The sequence below is a fragment of the Trichinella spiralis genome, assembly GCF_000181795.1.
Source record: "Trichinella spiralis strain ISS 195 chromosome Unknown Scfld9, whole genome shotgun sequence".
Lineage (NCBI taxonomy): Eukaryota > Metazoa > Nematoda > Enoplea > Trichinellida > Trichinellidae > Trichinella > Trichinella spiralis.
Genome location: NW_003526948.1, coordinates 160,784 through 176,052, shown reverse-complemented (window position 1 = coordinate 176,052; position 15,269 = coordinate 160,784). Strand labels below are relative to the sequence as shown.

At 32.0% G+C, this 15,269-nt stretch overlaps 5 protein-coding genes across 5 annotated transcripts; 2 read left to right on the top strand and 3 right to left on the bottom strand.

Annotated features, from left to right (window-relative positions):
• Nucleotides 1-1,212: 1,212 nt before the first annotated feature.
• On the top strand, nucleotides 1,213-2,306 carry Tsp_09381 (hypothetical protein). Its single transcript, XM_003371148.1, has 3 exons — nucleotides 1,213-1,265; nucleotides 1,760-1,855; nucleotides 2,069-2,306. Exons 1-3 carry the CDS (start codon nucleotides 1,213-1,215, stop codon nucleotides 2,304-2,306), a joined length of 387 nt encoding a protein of 128 aa, XP_003371196.1.
• Nucleotides 2,307-2,465: 159 nt separating this feature from the next.
• On the bottom strand, nucleotides 2,466-4,595 carry Tsp_09382 (hypothetical protein). The gene is made up of 3 exons (XM_003371147.1): nucleotides 4,530-4,595; nucleotides 4,309-4,477; nucleotides 2,466-2,563 (listed from the first exon to the last, which is right to left on the bottom strand). Exons 1-3 carry the CDS (start codon nucleotides 4,593-4,595, stop codon nucleotides 2,466-2,468), a joined length of 333 nt encoding a protein of 110 aa, XP_003371195.1.
• A 4,700-nt stretch (nucleotides 4,596-9,295) lies between these two features.
• Tsp_09383 (hypothetical protein) lies at nucleotides 9,296-11,996 on the bottom strand. The gene is made up of 5 exons (XM_003371146.1): nucleotides 11,916-11,996; nucleotides 11,338-11,365; nucleotides 10,979-11,060; nucleotides 9,580-9,676; nucleotides 9,296-9,355 (listed from the first exon to the last, which is right to left on the bottom strand). The coding sequence occupies exons 1-5, from the start codon at nucleotides 11,994-11,996 to the stop codon at nucleotides 9,296-9,298; spliced, it is 348 nt and encodes a 115-aa protein (XP_003371194.1).
• Nucleotides 11,997-13,093: 1,097 nt separating this feature from the next.
• Tsp_09384 (protein big brother) lies at nucleotides 13,094-13,990 on the bottom strand. Its single transcript, XM_003371145.1, has 6 exons — nucleotides 13,913-13,990; nucleotides 13,764-13,850; nucleotides 13,586-13,687; nucleotides 13,314-13,529; nucleotides 13,220-13,227; nucleotides 13,094-13,154 (listed from the first exon to the last, which is right to left on the bottom strand). Exons 1-6 carry the CDS (start codon nucleotides 13,988-13,990, stop codon nucleotides 13,094-13,096), a joined length of 552 nt encoding a protein of 183 aa, XP_003371193.1.
• Nucleotides 13,991-14,387: 397 nt separating this feature from the next.
• Tsp_09385 (conserved hypothetical protein) lies at nucleotides 14,388-14,804 on the top strand. Its single transcript, XM_003371144.1, has 2 exons — nucleotides 14,388-14,532; nucleotides 14,632-14,804. Exons 1-2 carry the CDS (start codon nucleotides 14,388-14,390, stop codon nucleotides 14,802-14,804), a joined length of 318 nt encoding a protein of 105 aa, XP_003371192.1.
• The last annotated feature ends 465 nt before the right edge of the window (nucleotides 14,805-15,269 follow it).

Below are 15,269 nucleotides of genomic sequence, written 5' to 3'. Positions count from 1 at the left end.
AAAACACCCCATTATTAAAGCTCCATTGCATAAGCGGAAATTCCATTATGATCTACTGGGCGAAAAATACAATCAACTGCGACATGCTTGGTATCAGAAAGATGCCCAATGAATAATTTGGATCATGAACAGCATAGAATTCAATAATATGATTGTTTTTCGAAAATATCAAACGGACAGTCGGCATACGATATGACACGCAGGTGTTAATAAATATTGGCAGTCACAGCTTGAAAAGCTCTTTTCTATTGGTCGATTAAATGAGATAATTCAGTATAAAATTAACAAATGGAAGTTTTTATGCACATCTTAGCCCGTATTGAAACAACTTTTTTCAATTTATTCGAAATGGACCGAAAATGAAGGAAAATCGACTTGCCCAAAACAACGAAATATTGCACAAAACTTGGCAATTTCAACGAATACCTCATTATAATGTTGATAAACTTTCCTATACTAAAATTCAACCACGGTCGATCCGTTTCAACGGATTTTCAAATGGGCCGCTTCCCTGTGTATTAAGATAGGCACATGGCAACTTCAGAGGCCATTTATTCTACACGTACGCGTTTGTTTGCCGTGGAACTTTCCAGAAACTATTAATTTTTTACAATTTAGCAATATATAACAAAAAAAGCGAAATTTGTGACAAAAGCCTACTTTCGAAAATCGCAAAAACAGCAAAGGCTATAGCCTTGCTTTTTTGAAAAGTCAAAAATTTTAAATTGTTGCGAAAATGATTTCAATTGATCAGAAAAAATGAATTAATCACTACAAACCCAAAAATTTTTTTCTCCAAAAGGAAAGACAATTGATTTATACCGGTAGATGATTGTTCGCCAATTATTATGAAATTATACCCACGGCTGCTGATTGGGTATTTGTAGAGATATATCAAGAAAAGTGAAACTGAAATGGAATTTTATTGGATTCGATATAAAAAAGAATAAAACGGAACGTTGAATCAGTGTTAGTTTGGAATGCTTTTATTAATTTTTCCGCGTATATGAATATTTTCAACCGAAAATTGGAGTTTATTTTGCCAACAATTGTTCCTGATTTTCATTTATGCAACACTGATTTTCAAAATTGAAAACCTTTGTTCGCTACGTATTTTTGTCTTATGACAATTCTGAGATTCAAATTATTGAAAATTATTATGTCTACATGTTATTTTCGTATAATATTCCTGTTTTTTTCTACAAATTTTAAATGCTCAAATCGGCAACTTTATCGAATTTCTCAAAATGTTATCGATTTCGGGTGTTTGAATACCTACATATCTATAATTGGCAGAAAATTCCTTGCAATAATTATAAGTTCATATCGGATTATTCCGTAGTTCTTGAGCAGCATGGAATAAATTTCTCCGTACAAACTTCTGGATACCTCTGAGTGTTCGAACAAATAGCATGCATGAACCCAATAGATTGGCTTGAATTGTTTATTTATTTAATTACATAGCATATGGAATGAATTTCAGTTCTTGTCGACTACATATTATGCTAATTATACAAATCGTCATTGTATCGTTGTTACTTAGCCAAAATAAATACAAATAGCCACCCATGTGGTATCCATGAGGATCTTAATTAATCAGAAAGCTGATAACACGGACTGTATTTCATGAAATGTTTACTTTTCAGCAAAGTAAACACTTGCAACGCTCACGCTTTGTTTTGCAGCAATTAATGATTATTTAACAGGAGTAATTTCATAAATTCAATTCAATTGATCATAAAAAAGAATAAATTAGTAGAATTCTAATCGATTTGATATCGAAAGTGTCTCATGCGCAGAAATTAGCAGTCATTGGTGCCGTTGAAAGAGAGTTACCCATATGCAAATTCCCTATGTATTCAGATAGGCAGTAGACAAGTTTAGAGCCCATTTATTCCACAGCTATTCGCTAGTTTCTAATGGAACGTTGCTTATCATTATCGGTAATCTTTTGAATGTCTGGAAATCAAAAAAGCTCAAAATTTAGAAAAAGTTCTTTCGTCGATTTTCGCTAAAACAGCCCAGTCTATTTCCCATGAAATTTCATTATTTTCAAGAAAAACCTTAGGCTCCAAAAATGGGCTTTAAGAGGATCAATCCATCGGAAGCAATCATTGAATTATAACAGACCTGTCCAGACGGTTCTCTGTTGCGTATTTCTCGAAAATATTGTGGACAAACTTGGACGCTGGCTATGCATGGACATTGGCAATGAGCCAACTTTAGAACCCCATTATTCCAAAGCTGGTGGACAGTTCCCGCTGGAACTTTGCTTAAGATTGCCCTTAATCAATGGGAATGTCTAACAACCAAAATAATGTCGCTTGCGCTACCGTTATCACTTTATCGATTCCAATTGAAAAATTTTGAATTTTGGGATGTGTGTGAAAGCCTGATAAAGAACCTGGGCTATGTATAGCCCATTACATTGTGAAAGTTTTGGCAAAGTTTATTATTTGGAAACTTTACTTGAGCTGATTAAAAGCCATTAGAAAAGCTTTTGTAATTTGTCCTCTCCATTCCGAATGACAGTTTTTTCGAGCCGTTGTCAATTGAAGAGCAGCTGAAATAGATTTTTAATGGGGTTATAAGAATCCGTTTTCTGGTATAATTTCCCATTTGTTGTGTATTGAAATGTTCTGCCAGTGGATTGTCTTAGGATTTAATGCATGGAGCAATAAGTTTTGGAAAGTCCTATAATACATATGCATGATTGATTGGTTGAATGATTTTCCATTGAGTATGTTCAATTTGTTTGGCCAGAAAGTTCCTCTTCTCTATGCTAGTTCTTGCTGATTATTCTTTATGTTATGCTGAATTGTCTCATTTAAAAATTTTGTTCTCGAAGTTTGGCTGAATGTTATTGATTTGAAATGAAATACGTCTTGATAGACGGATTTTAATTCTATTTGTGGTGCAACTATAGATTTGTGCATTTCATGATTCCGTCATTTCTTGTATTACATTTGCGGCCAGTTCAAACCAATGCTATCATCTGCATGCACTTTCAAATTTATCTACATTTAACATGCACAATAATATGTTGCTGTATCAAGAAGCTTTTTAATTATTCATGACAATTTTTAAAATATATGAAAATTATTATACCTTATTCAAGATCGGATTTAATAAAAAAGAAATAAACCCTATGCATCTAAGCATTAATTGAATATGTATTGATTCTTCGTCGAAACTGCTCAGTTGAATCAGAGAAAAAGAAAATTAATTAAAACACACCCTTGTTTAATATTACTATAAAGCTAGACGGATGACATAAGAAAATTTGCTTCTTCATAAGGAAGCATTGTCAAAGATGATAATGAATGAAAAGAATTTTTTTAAACAAAAATACTTAAACTGTTTTAAAATCAAACTGCTCATGAAATGAAAATCTAAAAATACTAAATTGAGCCATAAAATCAACTGCATGCATAAATTTTGCTTAGTCAATGCGAAATTTTTGCATTAATTCAACCCTTGTCAAGGTACTTGCTATTTAATTAATTAAACTGAGGGTTAGCTTCGATTCTCTGAAATGTTCCCAGAACAGACTTACCAAATGTCAAAACTCAGAGAACCACGCATACCTTCTGTTTTTAGTTCTGCATCATATCATCTGTGTCTTTATTCTTCACGTCTGTAAAAATACAAAGCATTAAATCAAACGTTCACCTTATCATGCAATCGAAATTGTGAATGATATGTAAAATTGAAAACTGAATTTTCTATGCTTTATAGTTAAGTGCAACGTTCTGAAAATGTGTATATATAAACTTTTAAAAGAATGCAGCTGGAAAAATTGAATTCAGTTCAGTTATTTGAAAAGGGCATCAGTGCTTGGCTAATGCAATTGCAAAATAAGAGAACATTATCTGAGGCTACTGATAGTCGCGTTAGTGAACTAAGCGCATTATTACTGATGAGATTAGTTTCAGAAAACGTTGATTTGCATATTAGACAAATAATGCTAATCTAGCATGATTTGACCTAAACTAATTGCTCTAAACCTGAACGCTAAAATATCTTTTTTGAAAATTAACTATCCATCCCATCTTGACATAGTGGTATAAAGATTTCAAGTTAGAATAAGTCAGTAATTGCCAAAATTAAAACAACTTGCATATATATTATCATTTGTATTAGACTATAATAGTTGAACATTTGAGAAGTTTCTAGCTGATCGTTTATAACCTTAGACAAAAAATTTTCAAAATTATGGGCACTGTATTTATGTTGAGGTATATATTATTTAGCTTGGCTACCAAATTACAGATTCAATATCCATTCTCAGCTATATTTTGAACAAACTCAGAAAAGTGAAACTTATCAAAATAATCGTCTTCTCATCGTTGAGCTGTATCTTCTTTTTGTATTGTTCTAAATTATGATGAATCATTTTTAAATAATAGAAGTAAAATAAAGAAACAAATCTTTTTGCACATAGCCGTCTGGCTCCCTTTCTAGTAAAAATGCATTGCTAAAACGTTACATTAGTGCATTAGTGTGCATTTAATTCAAATAAAACTTACAGAAAAGAATTTATGCATGGAAATTTTTATTTTGCTCATTTCTACAGATAATAATTTTGCATCCATATGTGTGATACAAGCTGAATGAAAATAATAAATTGCTGTGAACAATGAATGCAAAGTAGGATATCAGTCATGTTTCATTATTAACACTTGGTTTTGTGTTCTTTATGGACCTTGTTTGCAATTCATTGATTTTCAAAAGCCAATAATCATTTGAATACTTTTATATTGATATCTGATTTTGTAATAAACAAAGCTGAACTAGCTTGTCAACTTTTTATAGGATACCTGCCTACGAAAGAGAGAGACAGAGAAAGAGAGAGAGAGAGAGGGAGAGAGAGAGAGAGAGATTTAACTTGTAAAATTTCCAATAAATTTGTGTGTTGAATTGTTTGCTGTTAATTCTGCCATCAAAATTTGATGTTTATAAAATGAAATGAATCACAGTCTCAGTTCAATTAATGTAGAGCGGCGAATGAAGAAATTTACTTGTCGCTGCATTAATGTGCCATGAAATTTTTCCAATAAAAATATTTCTTCTTACAATTTTGATTGCAACCAGTTTTCCGCATCCATCGCTTAGTTTCAAATGACTATTATAAGTGGAATATCTGAAGAATTCGAACTTTTGTTAATCAACAGAGCACCTGCAATTTAAGCAATCGATCACAGTGCTGATCCACGCACAACTTGGAGACAGCAACGAAAAGCAACCAATGACGTTTGACAAACCTGTTTGAATTTCTACATCGAATATGTATAATAAAGCAACGCACTTTCTTGTTACTTTCTTTTAAGCTTTAAAAGTGAAAACCACTGTACATTATTGATCTTATTTCGTTGCTACATTCGGAAATTTTCATCAATTCAGTAAACAAATAAACTTAAGAGAATATGCCTACAATTAAAAAAAACCAGCATATTAAGGGATAAAAATTAAACAAATTTTTAATCCAGATGCATAGAATAATAATAATAATATTGTATGAAATGAAATTTTCAATAAAGCAGCTTATAACTGAACAACTGCATCAAATGAAAAATAAAGCACAATTCATTCACCGCGTTGAGAACATAACCCTAATAAATAGGGTGGTGTTGTAGTACTGAGAAAATAGGGAAATATGGAAAAAATTGAAAAGAAAAGATTTCGAATCATTTTAAATGAGCACGTCAATCCATATTTTCCTGATGAAGCGTTATCAAATTCTGCAATCAGTTGAGCTTATTTTTGTTGTCCACTAGAAATAAAGAAATATTTGAATTTGCATAGGATTTTTTTATTTACAGTATTACAGTGCTTCATATTTGTTCAGTGTAATCATGACTTTGTAATCTATCCAAGGTCAGTCATTGCGACTTCCGGTCGAAGTTGGTCGAATTGAGTGACTTGTTGAAGGTGCCAAAAACGCGTGCGGCGAACGAACTGAATTTCCAGTGGTAGAAGGATAATTTGCCGGACCCTAAAAGCAATAAGCAATATTTAGCTGTAAATAATTCTAAATAAAAGTAAAATATTCCACTGATAAATATTGCATCTATCATTTTACTTTTCAATTATTATTTTCCATTCCTTATCTGTTCTATACTCAGTTCCAAGAAGTGACTTTACGAATTAAAAATGGGGCAATGTGTTGTACTTATACTGCATGCATTAACTGCATGCCAGCAAAGCAATACAACCGCAGGCACAACTGACTAGCAATGTTCAAAGGCAATATTTACTCTAGAAACTTTAATCAGTTACATACAAACAAATCCGCATATTTGTTTTCAACCCGTTTTTCAGTTGAAGAAAATTTAATTAATAAATTTAAACTTGTTAACTTCATTTTCAATATGAAATTTTCTATAAAAATATACAAGAAAACATGCCAATTTGCATGCTATTGTGCATTATGGAAGTAATAATGGAATGAACACTTTCGCTTTTGCATGATTTTCATCGACTTGCTTCAGCTTCGATTTCATTGAAATATATCCTTTCAATAATTCAATTTACAAAATTTGATCACTACGTCTTCCAGAATACCGACTGCAATATGATAAAACTGGACTTCATAATAGAATTTATAAAAAAAAAGTGATGCTAAATGCAATAATTATAAAATAGGCATTTGTTTAATAACGTCTTGAAAAGAAATCAACTCTTTACAAAATTTTACAGTACAAACATTGCTTGATTATTATGAAGAAAAATAATTTGTGAAAAGTTTAAAAATAAAAAAGAAACACTTTTTACTATAAAATGCAGAATAATGTGCAATTATTCAAAGTAAGAATAGCTTTGATGCCTTCTGTGCAAATCCACAAAGCAGGTAAAATTAAAAATTTTTGTGTTCAACAATTCAAATATAAACATACAAAGAAAATGCTTTGCATAATTTGCAGAAGTATAAAACAAAATTAATTTATTCAATATTTCATTTGAAACAACCCAGATTACAGTAGATTACAGGCTGAACAGATCCTGAGAAACATCATTTTTACATGACACGATCTGCTCCACCAAAGTGATAGTATCAGAAGATCATAAATCAGCTATCCATCAACCAAAAAGAAAATAACATAACAGAGCAACAGAGCAGTATAAATGCAAAATTGAGCATGCTTTAAAAAAATATTACTTCTTCCTTACAGGGTTCTACGTTTGATATGCATTATTTCTTATATGGTTTGTGCTGTTTTTGCCAGTATACATTTATTATAACAAATAATGATCTATTAAAGCAGGTTCATTTAACAAGGGGGCGGCAAGTACAAAAGAAATAACGCGATTCTTGGGCGTGGGTGTGGTATCTTCTTAAACTATGAATGTCATGCGTGTTTCTATTTATCAGCATGAAATAAAGTAAAACCATAAGTCAATCAGACCACTTCAATCAGGTAAGATAACAAAACCCATCCTACGACCCAATGAATTTTAAACAGAAAACCATTTGTCAGTTTTCGAACATTAGAGCAAAAATTATTTTTTCAATAATACAAAAATAGAATTCCAAAAATGTGTATAACAGTTGTATAATTTATTGCACAACTAAGCTCTATTATATTTCATCTATTATTATTACATTATTAGTAATGGAATTTGTGAATGGATTGCATTCAGTCAGCGTGGAGATATTCAGAACCTAACTGGTACCGGAATTGCTATGACAAACATAAGAAGATTTCAAGAATGCGTTTGACCCAAGCTTCATTCAGGCAACTGTCGCCAACATGTCATTTGTGCGACCCGTTTCTGTCCAAATGCCACTGAGGCCAACCTGAGGTGGGCTCGTTCTTACACAAGAAAAAACTAGATGCTTTGATGTGCAGAAATTAATCAACACTTTGTGAAAATGTAACAAGTGTGTAAGTTTGCCAAAATCAGGCGGGAAATGCCCAAATAGTTATAAAAAGTTATAATACCGTAGACTACCGTAGTTATAAAAAGAAATACTATATTATAAAAATGGCATTGTTATACAATTGTAATATATATAATTGTAAATGAAATGCTTCGTGTAGAAATATCATTTTAAATTTATGCATATTTTTTTCAAAGTATTTCAATAGTAGAAAAGAAAGTTATTTTTAACAACTGATTATGCTGCTAGATAATGAATGATGAAAAAAATTAACGCGTTGTTCTTCACTAGAAAAATACAACTGCAATCATCTTGACGGAAAAACTAACCCCGGCTAAAAGCTGTGAAAAGCTGCGGTCCTGATGAATTTTCAAACTAGTTCTTTCCTTAAATTTTGGCTTGTTCTTGGACCTGAAATGCAATTTTCATAAAAGCATAACAACATATTCAAACCGCTAATGATCCAAAACGCCAGGTCGACTATAATATTACTTACTACTAAACGTTGTCAATGCAAGACAGAAATTAAACATTAAACCATAGATGCTACAATATGTATATATATATATATGTATTATAAAAATACTTCGCTTAGCAAATATTAATAATCCAACGAACAAAGTAGTAAGAATTTATTGCTTACTAATGATCAGAACAGCCTTCCACGTCAATTATATATAGGTTTTTTTCTTAAATTTTATCTAGATTAGCAAATTTTTTGTCAGTGGAAGTGAAGAAATTGTTGTTTCAGCTGTGGTTATCTCGCATTGAATTTCAATTTGCTTATTAGATAAACGTATATAAGTTTGATTGATCTATTTATTTTAAACACTGTAATCGCTTTCTGAGCGTAATGCTATTGTAAAAATCAAGAACAAAATTATACCACATCAAAGACTTCATCTAAAATTGTGCAACGTCAACAAGGATTGTTATCTTTACCTGAAGAAGTTCAGTTTTAACAAACTTAAATCATTCAGCACAAGCACAGTTGTCACGATTACTAAACCTAAAAAATTAATTTTGTCTCTTATTTAGTGAATTACAATTCTCTCAGTAAGGAAAATCATTCATTTTTTATTTTATTATAATGTTAGCAAGTTATACATCACATTCTGCGTATTATAACACTTCATGAATATCGGAAATGACATGCTGCTTGTGTTTATTAGATTTTCAACAATAATTCGGCAAAATGATTAAATATACATATGATTACCTGCTATCAAATATTCAAGTACAGTGTCAGGCAGTATTAAAACTGTATAGAAATAGAATCAGTAGGTAAATTTTCACACTAAATGTTGTGCGCCTTTTAAAAAATTTGTAAGAAAATTTCTGATAAAGATTAAATCGACGAGCAATAAGGTTTCGCATACGTCAAAATTTTATCAGTACTAGCATATTTTATATTTATGATGCTTCTGTTGCACAAATAACATGGTAAATTGTACAGACAGAACAGTCAGTTAACTACAAAAAAAAACACTTTGAATCTACTCAAATTCAACGTTCAATTTCATTTGAATTTGAACTAATAACCAAAGCAACATATTCTGTTAAAATCAGTATTCAAAAGACTTCAATTTATGGAAATAAGCATACAAACATGAAGTTAATTACAATACAAAAAAAGAACAATTTGTGATGGAACAGGCACCTCAAAATCAAAAGTTGAAAAATGCTTTTTAATAAACTTGAAAACAATTATTTGCTCCTAGTTCATCAGAAACAAGCATATCGTACAATCGTCTTCCAAGAGAGTGATGAATAAGGTCAACCTTTCCAAAAACCCTTAAAACCATCTGTTCTTTAAATAGACAACACTGCACTCTTAAAATAGGTTGTCATTTAGAGATTAAATATATGGTTCAAAGTAGATTATATAGAAAATATCACTTTCTGCATATTCATATTGCATATTAGCTCTAATATGATTGTATAAATTATTATTTTGAGATTATTATGACAAAACAAAGACAAGTAAATCTATTTATATGCTTAATGCAGCACGAATGAACTTACTGATGAACAGTGCACAGAACCAATATAACGTGCTGCAGAATTCATTTCACGCTCATAATAGGCATACAAGCTTTATCCATAATCGTTGTTCAATTCAAATGTTTATGAGCATTTAAACAAAATGAAGTGCTTGCATACAAAAGTTAAAATTATTTTATAAAGAAGAATTTATGCATTCAAAAAGTTGCAAAGCTATACACGTACATTCGGCTAAGCTGTTTCATTTTTCATTCAAGAAGTAGTAAATCATTGCAAAAATGACAATTTTTCAAATCTATTCCTCAATACATTCCTCGCTTATAGAAAACTGCTAGCATTCTGAATTGTTAGTTCGAAAATAAGAACTGTTAGCATGCAATTATTAAAATTGCATTCGAATTAACAAAGCAAAGAAAATTGTGCAGTCTGTCTAAACAGTTGACCGATCAAAGTTAAATTTCAGAAGAAAGAATTTGGAACGCAAAATATTCATCAATTAGCAGTAATCAAAGAATACATGATTGTATTGCTTTGAGTGGAAAATTCGCAATTGATGGACATTTTTTAGGACATTTTCATGCCTTATTTTATTCATATAATACAACATAAATAAAATGCAAACAAAAGTTTACGTGCAACTCTACAGGAGGAAAATGGCAACACATTATATATAGTGTTTTGTTAAAAGTAATTTCCTAGATGAGATTTTCAATCACTTACAATAATTATCAACATTATAAAGTTTTCCAACTAGTATTTTTTCCATATATGTTCATATACTGCCCATACCTTACTTTGAGGAACTTGTTTTCCACTTCAAAGCGTACTAAAGAGAAAGCAGATTAATCAAACAATTAAAAACTGCTTTAATATCAATGACGACTAATACAGTGAAGTTTATAAAATTGGCTTCATCAACAACCTTGCACAGTCAAGTCAAATTTTTTTTTGGAAAAATTTTCATCAAAATAAAACTTAATCTTTTTATTCAGCTTGTATTTTGATTTTAAAATTGATGTTACATCAAATGTTATGAAAAGTCTTGTAGCACAAAGAATGTATAGTTTTTATACAATAGAGTGCATAAATTACCCACAGGTACAACTAACTAACAGGCAACGTTTCAACCATGGCAATGTGCTGAACTGATCATGCTTAGAAGAATAAACTAAGTCTATAAATAACTTGCAATGATTTGAAAATGAAGCTAATATGGCAAAATGTAACATTTTTGAAGACGCTTTGAAATTTAACTTTCAGAAAAAATCTGAGCATGTGCCTTAGTATAACGTTCATACAATGCTTCATTGGTAAACAACTAAATTCACAGCTATGTATAAATACGATTTCGAAATGTGAGCTTTAACCTCTTCCACATTACATGATAGCTTTGAAGGCTGTGAACAGTTAATAACCAACTTATTTTACATACATACAAAGAATTTAATGACCTGTAGTTGATGCACTGGTTTGCTTTAGCTAAATAATAATATCTTTACATGATAAAGTTTAAGCGTATATTTTTACAAATGCCATATTTTTGATAATGCTTCTTCAAAGTTTCAAATCGAGTTGCTTTACAACATAAAATGCACAGTATAATTGCATAAAAGTTACTCTTTGATAAAATTCTTACAAATTTACAACTGTTATTATCACCAACTACTAAGTATAATTGTTATTAGATGAATATTGTTGTTTCACAAATGTTTTAAAGTTCGTCTTAACAAATATATAACAATGATATGCTAGTAAACTTCATTTAATGGTATATAGTATCATATGAAATCACCAAAATTTATGTTCACATATTTGTAAATCAAGAATACAAAACAGTGTCGCATCATTTAATAAATAATATTTCTCACTTATTGAAATAATATTGCACTATTTAAAAAATTGCACTGCATTCTTGTATCATTCTGCTATTAAATTTAACGCAAACGTAAATTGATTGTACATATTTAAATGAAGACTGGTAAGTTTTTTTATATGTTCAAATTATCAGAGCATACATCTTCTAAATTACAAATTTTGGCAGTGTTCTACACCTTAGTGATAACTGACCACCATTTATGACGATACGATTACGACCATTAATCACTTTCATAAAATAGTTCACGCAGATGCTTCGCAATTTGTCTAGTGAACAAGGAAAAATGCCAGTTCAATGCTACCGCTTGCAGCGTTCTCGCATCACAACATCCCACTCAAAACACTAGTACATGAGCTGTACGGAGAAGAGAAATTTTTCCTCAGAAAAATCAATTCATATTTTTTAACCAAAAGCAGCTCAACAACAAAGAATAAATTGTCTTTTGAAATAAAACTACGTAAATTCCAATTGAAATTGTATTTTGATCATGAATCCACGAAGTGAAATTATCTCACTTCTTAAGTTTTATTTTAAATTTTACACAAAATAAATAAATAAATAAATATAATCCTTATGAATTGTTCCAAAAAAAATAAATCCAACTTAATACTTAAATAACGAAGAGATTAATGAAAATATTAAGTTTTCTTTTTTAACCAAACTGTAATTTTAAGAAAAATCAAATCAGTATGCAAAGTTGTGCGAAGTTGGTCAGGATACTCAGGTCAAGCTAACTTTATATTGCTAAAGCTATAAAGAATGCCTGCCATTCAACATGATCAAATAAATGTTGGATTTTTTTTTGGTTTTGATTTTCTGAACAGTAAAATTTTGCTCAGCTTCAGAATATCTTAAGCTTCAGTGAACGACGGTCAAAATGAAACATCCACTTTTTTTCATTTAAGCAGCTAATCGATAACTGAAATGAGATTTGGAAAAAAATTTTCAATTATCTGCGCAATTTTTTGCTCTGAATAAATTGGGAACTTAAATGAAAAACATCCAAATCGACCGACCACCAGCGTGCAAAACAGCATCCCGCTAGTTATATTGCTAGAATGCGAGGGAAAAGCTGCCGGTTTGTCTTTGACAAGCCGCCCGCCTTTTCAATCGCAAATTAGCTTCAACAAATGGTCAACAATAGAACACAATAGTTTCTCTTGCTTTCCTATTCTCTGTTAACATCTTTTGCTAGTCAAAGATGCGCAAACGGCCGTTTGTCGTTTAGGCTACTTAAGCGCGACCTGAACTGTTGACGTCGTTGTCATGCGAGTCTGTCATTCTTGCACTGTACGAACAGGCACACGCAAAACATGACCGACAATGACATTTTATGTTTGTGTCTCTTTGACCTCTAGCTTTCTATACATTCGTGGAGGACAAGACGATAAGCTGCAAAATTATACCACTGACTCCAAAAGCATACCGAATAAAAACTCCTCCACTATTCAACAAACAACCCACACTGAATACACTTACATATACATTACATTACATTACATTATATATATATATATATATATATATAATACACACAATGATAATGCGTACCTGTACAATTCCAGCAGATGTTGAAGTGAACATTAGCAATGGGCGAGTTGAAGTTGGATGCGTTGCACTGCCAAGGCTGACTATTCGTTGACGTTCTATATCCGCATGAACTGGATCAAACTCTAGCAATGCAGTACCTTTCAACGTGATTCGATCTATCCATCCTCGTAAACGTACGCATACACCATTCAAAATCATACACGACGAAATGAACACCTGTGAAGTATAATTACAAAAAAAAACAATGAAATCTCCTCATATAATATATTTACTTTCACTGGATCCGAATCGAGATCGAGAGCATCGGCTGCTTGAGATGAATCACCACCACCAGTCATATCCAATTCCAAATTAAGTCCTGAGTGTAGAAATGCCTAAAATATGAGCAAAAAAACAGAGGAAAAAGAGTAAAAAGAAAATGACACAAATAAGCAGCAGTAATTTCATTACCAAGCTGAGATGGCGATCGAGACAGTCCCTGAGAAACTGGCGACGACGTTCCTCTTCTGTACCACACAGTAAACCAGTATAAACTATCTTCAAAGAATGGATATGCGTGTGTGCGTGCAGATATAGATGAAATAACAGGCGAAACTCACTTCTGTTGGCCGACTAACTGAGACGAATAATTCATCAGTTTCAAATTTTCCCTTTTGATCGGGCACAACGCGTGACATTTTATTTCCGTTTTTTGCTTATTCTGAGCAGAAAGTAAGAGATGAAAGAAGCTGAGATTGATACCACCAGGCCAGGCTTTTCAGCCAACGCCGGCCTAATTGGCGACTAAAGATGAGAAATATTTCATTTCACTCGAATCGTTCATTGTTGCAAGTTCAATTCAAAGAAAACGGAAGTTAAGGACAAAAAAATAGAAAAATGAATATAATAAAACGTAACAAATAATAAATAAATAGACGCAAAAAAAAATCAAATTTCCAACCAACCTCCCCCCTACCCCTCTGAATAAAATTTTGTGGTGGGTGTGTATGTAAGCGGTTCAAGTTCAAAGAACATGATGCAAAGTAAGCTGATGCAGCCAGTAAAGGGAAAATAAAGACGACACATCTTGTAAATATGCAAGACGGAAACAAGCCACCGAATAAATCAGTGATGTTCTACTTCTGTCAGTCGAGTGACACTCACGTGCCCGGGTGCGTAACATCAAAAAACAAGCCGCCAATGAACGCATGTATGCCTCAGTCGATGCATGCGATCGGTGGTGAAAATTCGAGAAAGGCGGTTCAGTTAGCTTATGGAAATGAATAATCAGAAAAGCGAGTGGGCTTCAATATTCTTTGGTTTGCTGTGTTTAATTCAGAACCAACATCAGACCAGAAAACGAGGAATGATAATATGAATAAAAATAAGAAGAATAATAAGAAGAAGAAGACGGTTCTGGGCCAGCCAGGACGGACGACACGCGCGCACAAAGCAAATGGCGCGAAACGAAATCGACGACTGCAACGACACACTGAACAGCGTAGCGCTTAGCACGGTGAAATGACGTCCGAAGCAAGCCGTCCAATAATAAACACGACCATTCGGTCGATGTTGAACGATGATAACAACAACAACAACCAAGCAAGTCATAGGACGTCCTGTTTCCAAGTTGATCGTCATCCTATTCCATCTTTATCGTTCGTTCCACACTCGATTCCCCCTCCCCCTGTTCCTATTCCTATTCCTATTCTATTTCACCATATTCGGTATAAAAATCAAATTATATACACTTAAATACAATGATATATTCTCTCGCTCTCTCTCTCTCTCTCTCTGTCTCTTTTTGAAATGTAAATTTTATACAGCCTTAGCTCATTGGGAGTGAGATTTATAAACAATGATTAATTGTATCGCTGTTATCGATTAGCTAAGTGAATCGAGCTACTGATCAATAAACAATAGTCTCTTGTTTTGAAATCTTTTTTTTCAACCGATTATAATAAGACACAATAAATG

Coding starts and splice junctions, on each gene's coding strand:
- Tsp_09382 (XM_003371147.1), bottom strand. CDS start 4,595: ATGGATGCAAAATTATTATCTGTAGAAATGAGCAAAATAAAAATTTCC. Junction 4,478..4,529: donor CCATGCATAAATTCTTTTCT/GTAAGTTTTATT, acceptor GTAACGTTTTAG/CAATGCATTTTTACTAGAAA. Junction 2,564..4,308: donor GATAAGTTTCACTTTTCTGA/GTTTGTTCAAAA, acceptor AATCTATTTCAG/CTGCTCTTCAATTGACAACG.
- Tsp_09383 (XM_003371146.1), bottom strand. CDS start 11,996: ATGAAAGTGATTAATGGTCGTAATCGTATCGTCATAAATGGTGGTCAG. Junction 11,366..11,915: donor GTAGAACACTGCCAAAATTT/GTAATTTAGAAG, acceptor ATTATTATTTAG/CTAAAGCAAACCAGTGCATC. Junction 9,356..9,579: donor GAGCAAATAATTGTTTTCAA/GTTTATTAAAAA, acceptor TTTTTTTTGTAG/TTAACTGACTGTTCTGTCTG.
- Tsp_09384 (XM_003371145.1), bottom strand. CDS start 13,990: ATGTCACGCGTTGTGCCCGATCAAAAGGGAAAATTTGAAACTGATGAA. Junction 13,688..13,763: donor TCGATCGCCATCTCAGCTTG/GTAATGAAATTA, acceptor CTCATATTTTAG/GCATTTCTACACTCAGGACT. Junction 13,530..13,585: donor TCGATTCGGATCCAGTGAAA/GTAAATATATTA, acceptor TATACTTCACAG/GTGTTCATTTCGTCGTGTAT.
- Tsp_09385 (XM_003371144.1), top strand. CDS start 14,388: ATGCAAGACGGAAACAAGCCACCGAATAAATCAGTGATGTTCTACTTC. Junction 14,533..14,631: donor GTCGATGCATGCGATCGGTG/GTGAAAATTCGA, acceptor TGTTTAATTCAG/AACCAACATCAGACCAGAAA.
- Tsp_09381 (XM_003371148.1), top strand. CDS start 1,213: ATGCTCAAATCGGCAACTTTATCGAATTTCTCAAAATGTTATCGATTT. Junction 1,266..1,759: donor AAATGTTATCGATTTCGGGT/GTTTGAATACCT, acceptor ATAAATTAGTAG/AATTCTAATCGATTTGATAT. Junction 1,856..2,068: donor CCCATATGCAAATTCCCTAT/GTATTCAGATAG, acceptor GAAAAACCTTAG/GCTCCAAAAATGGGCTTTAA.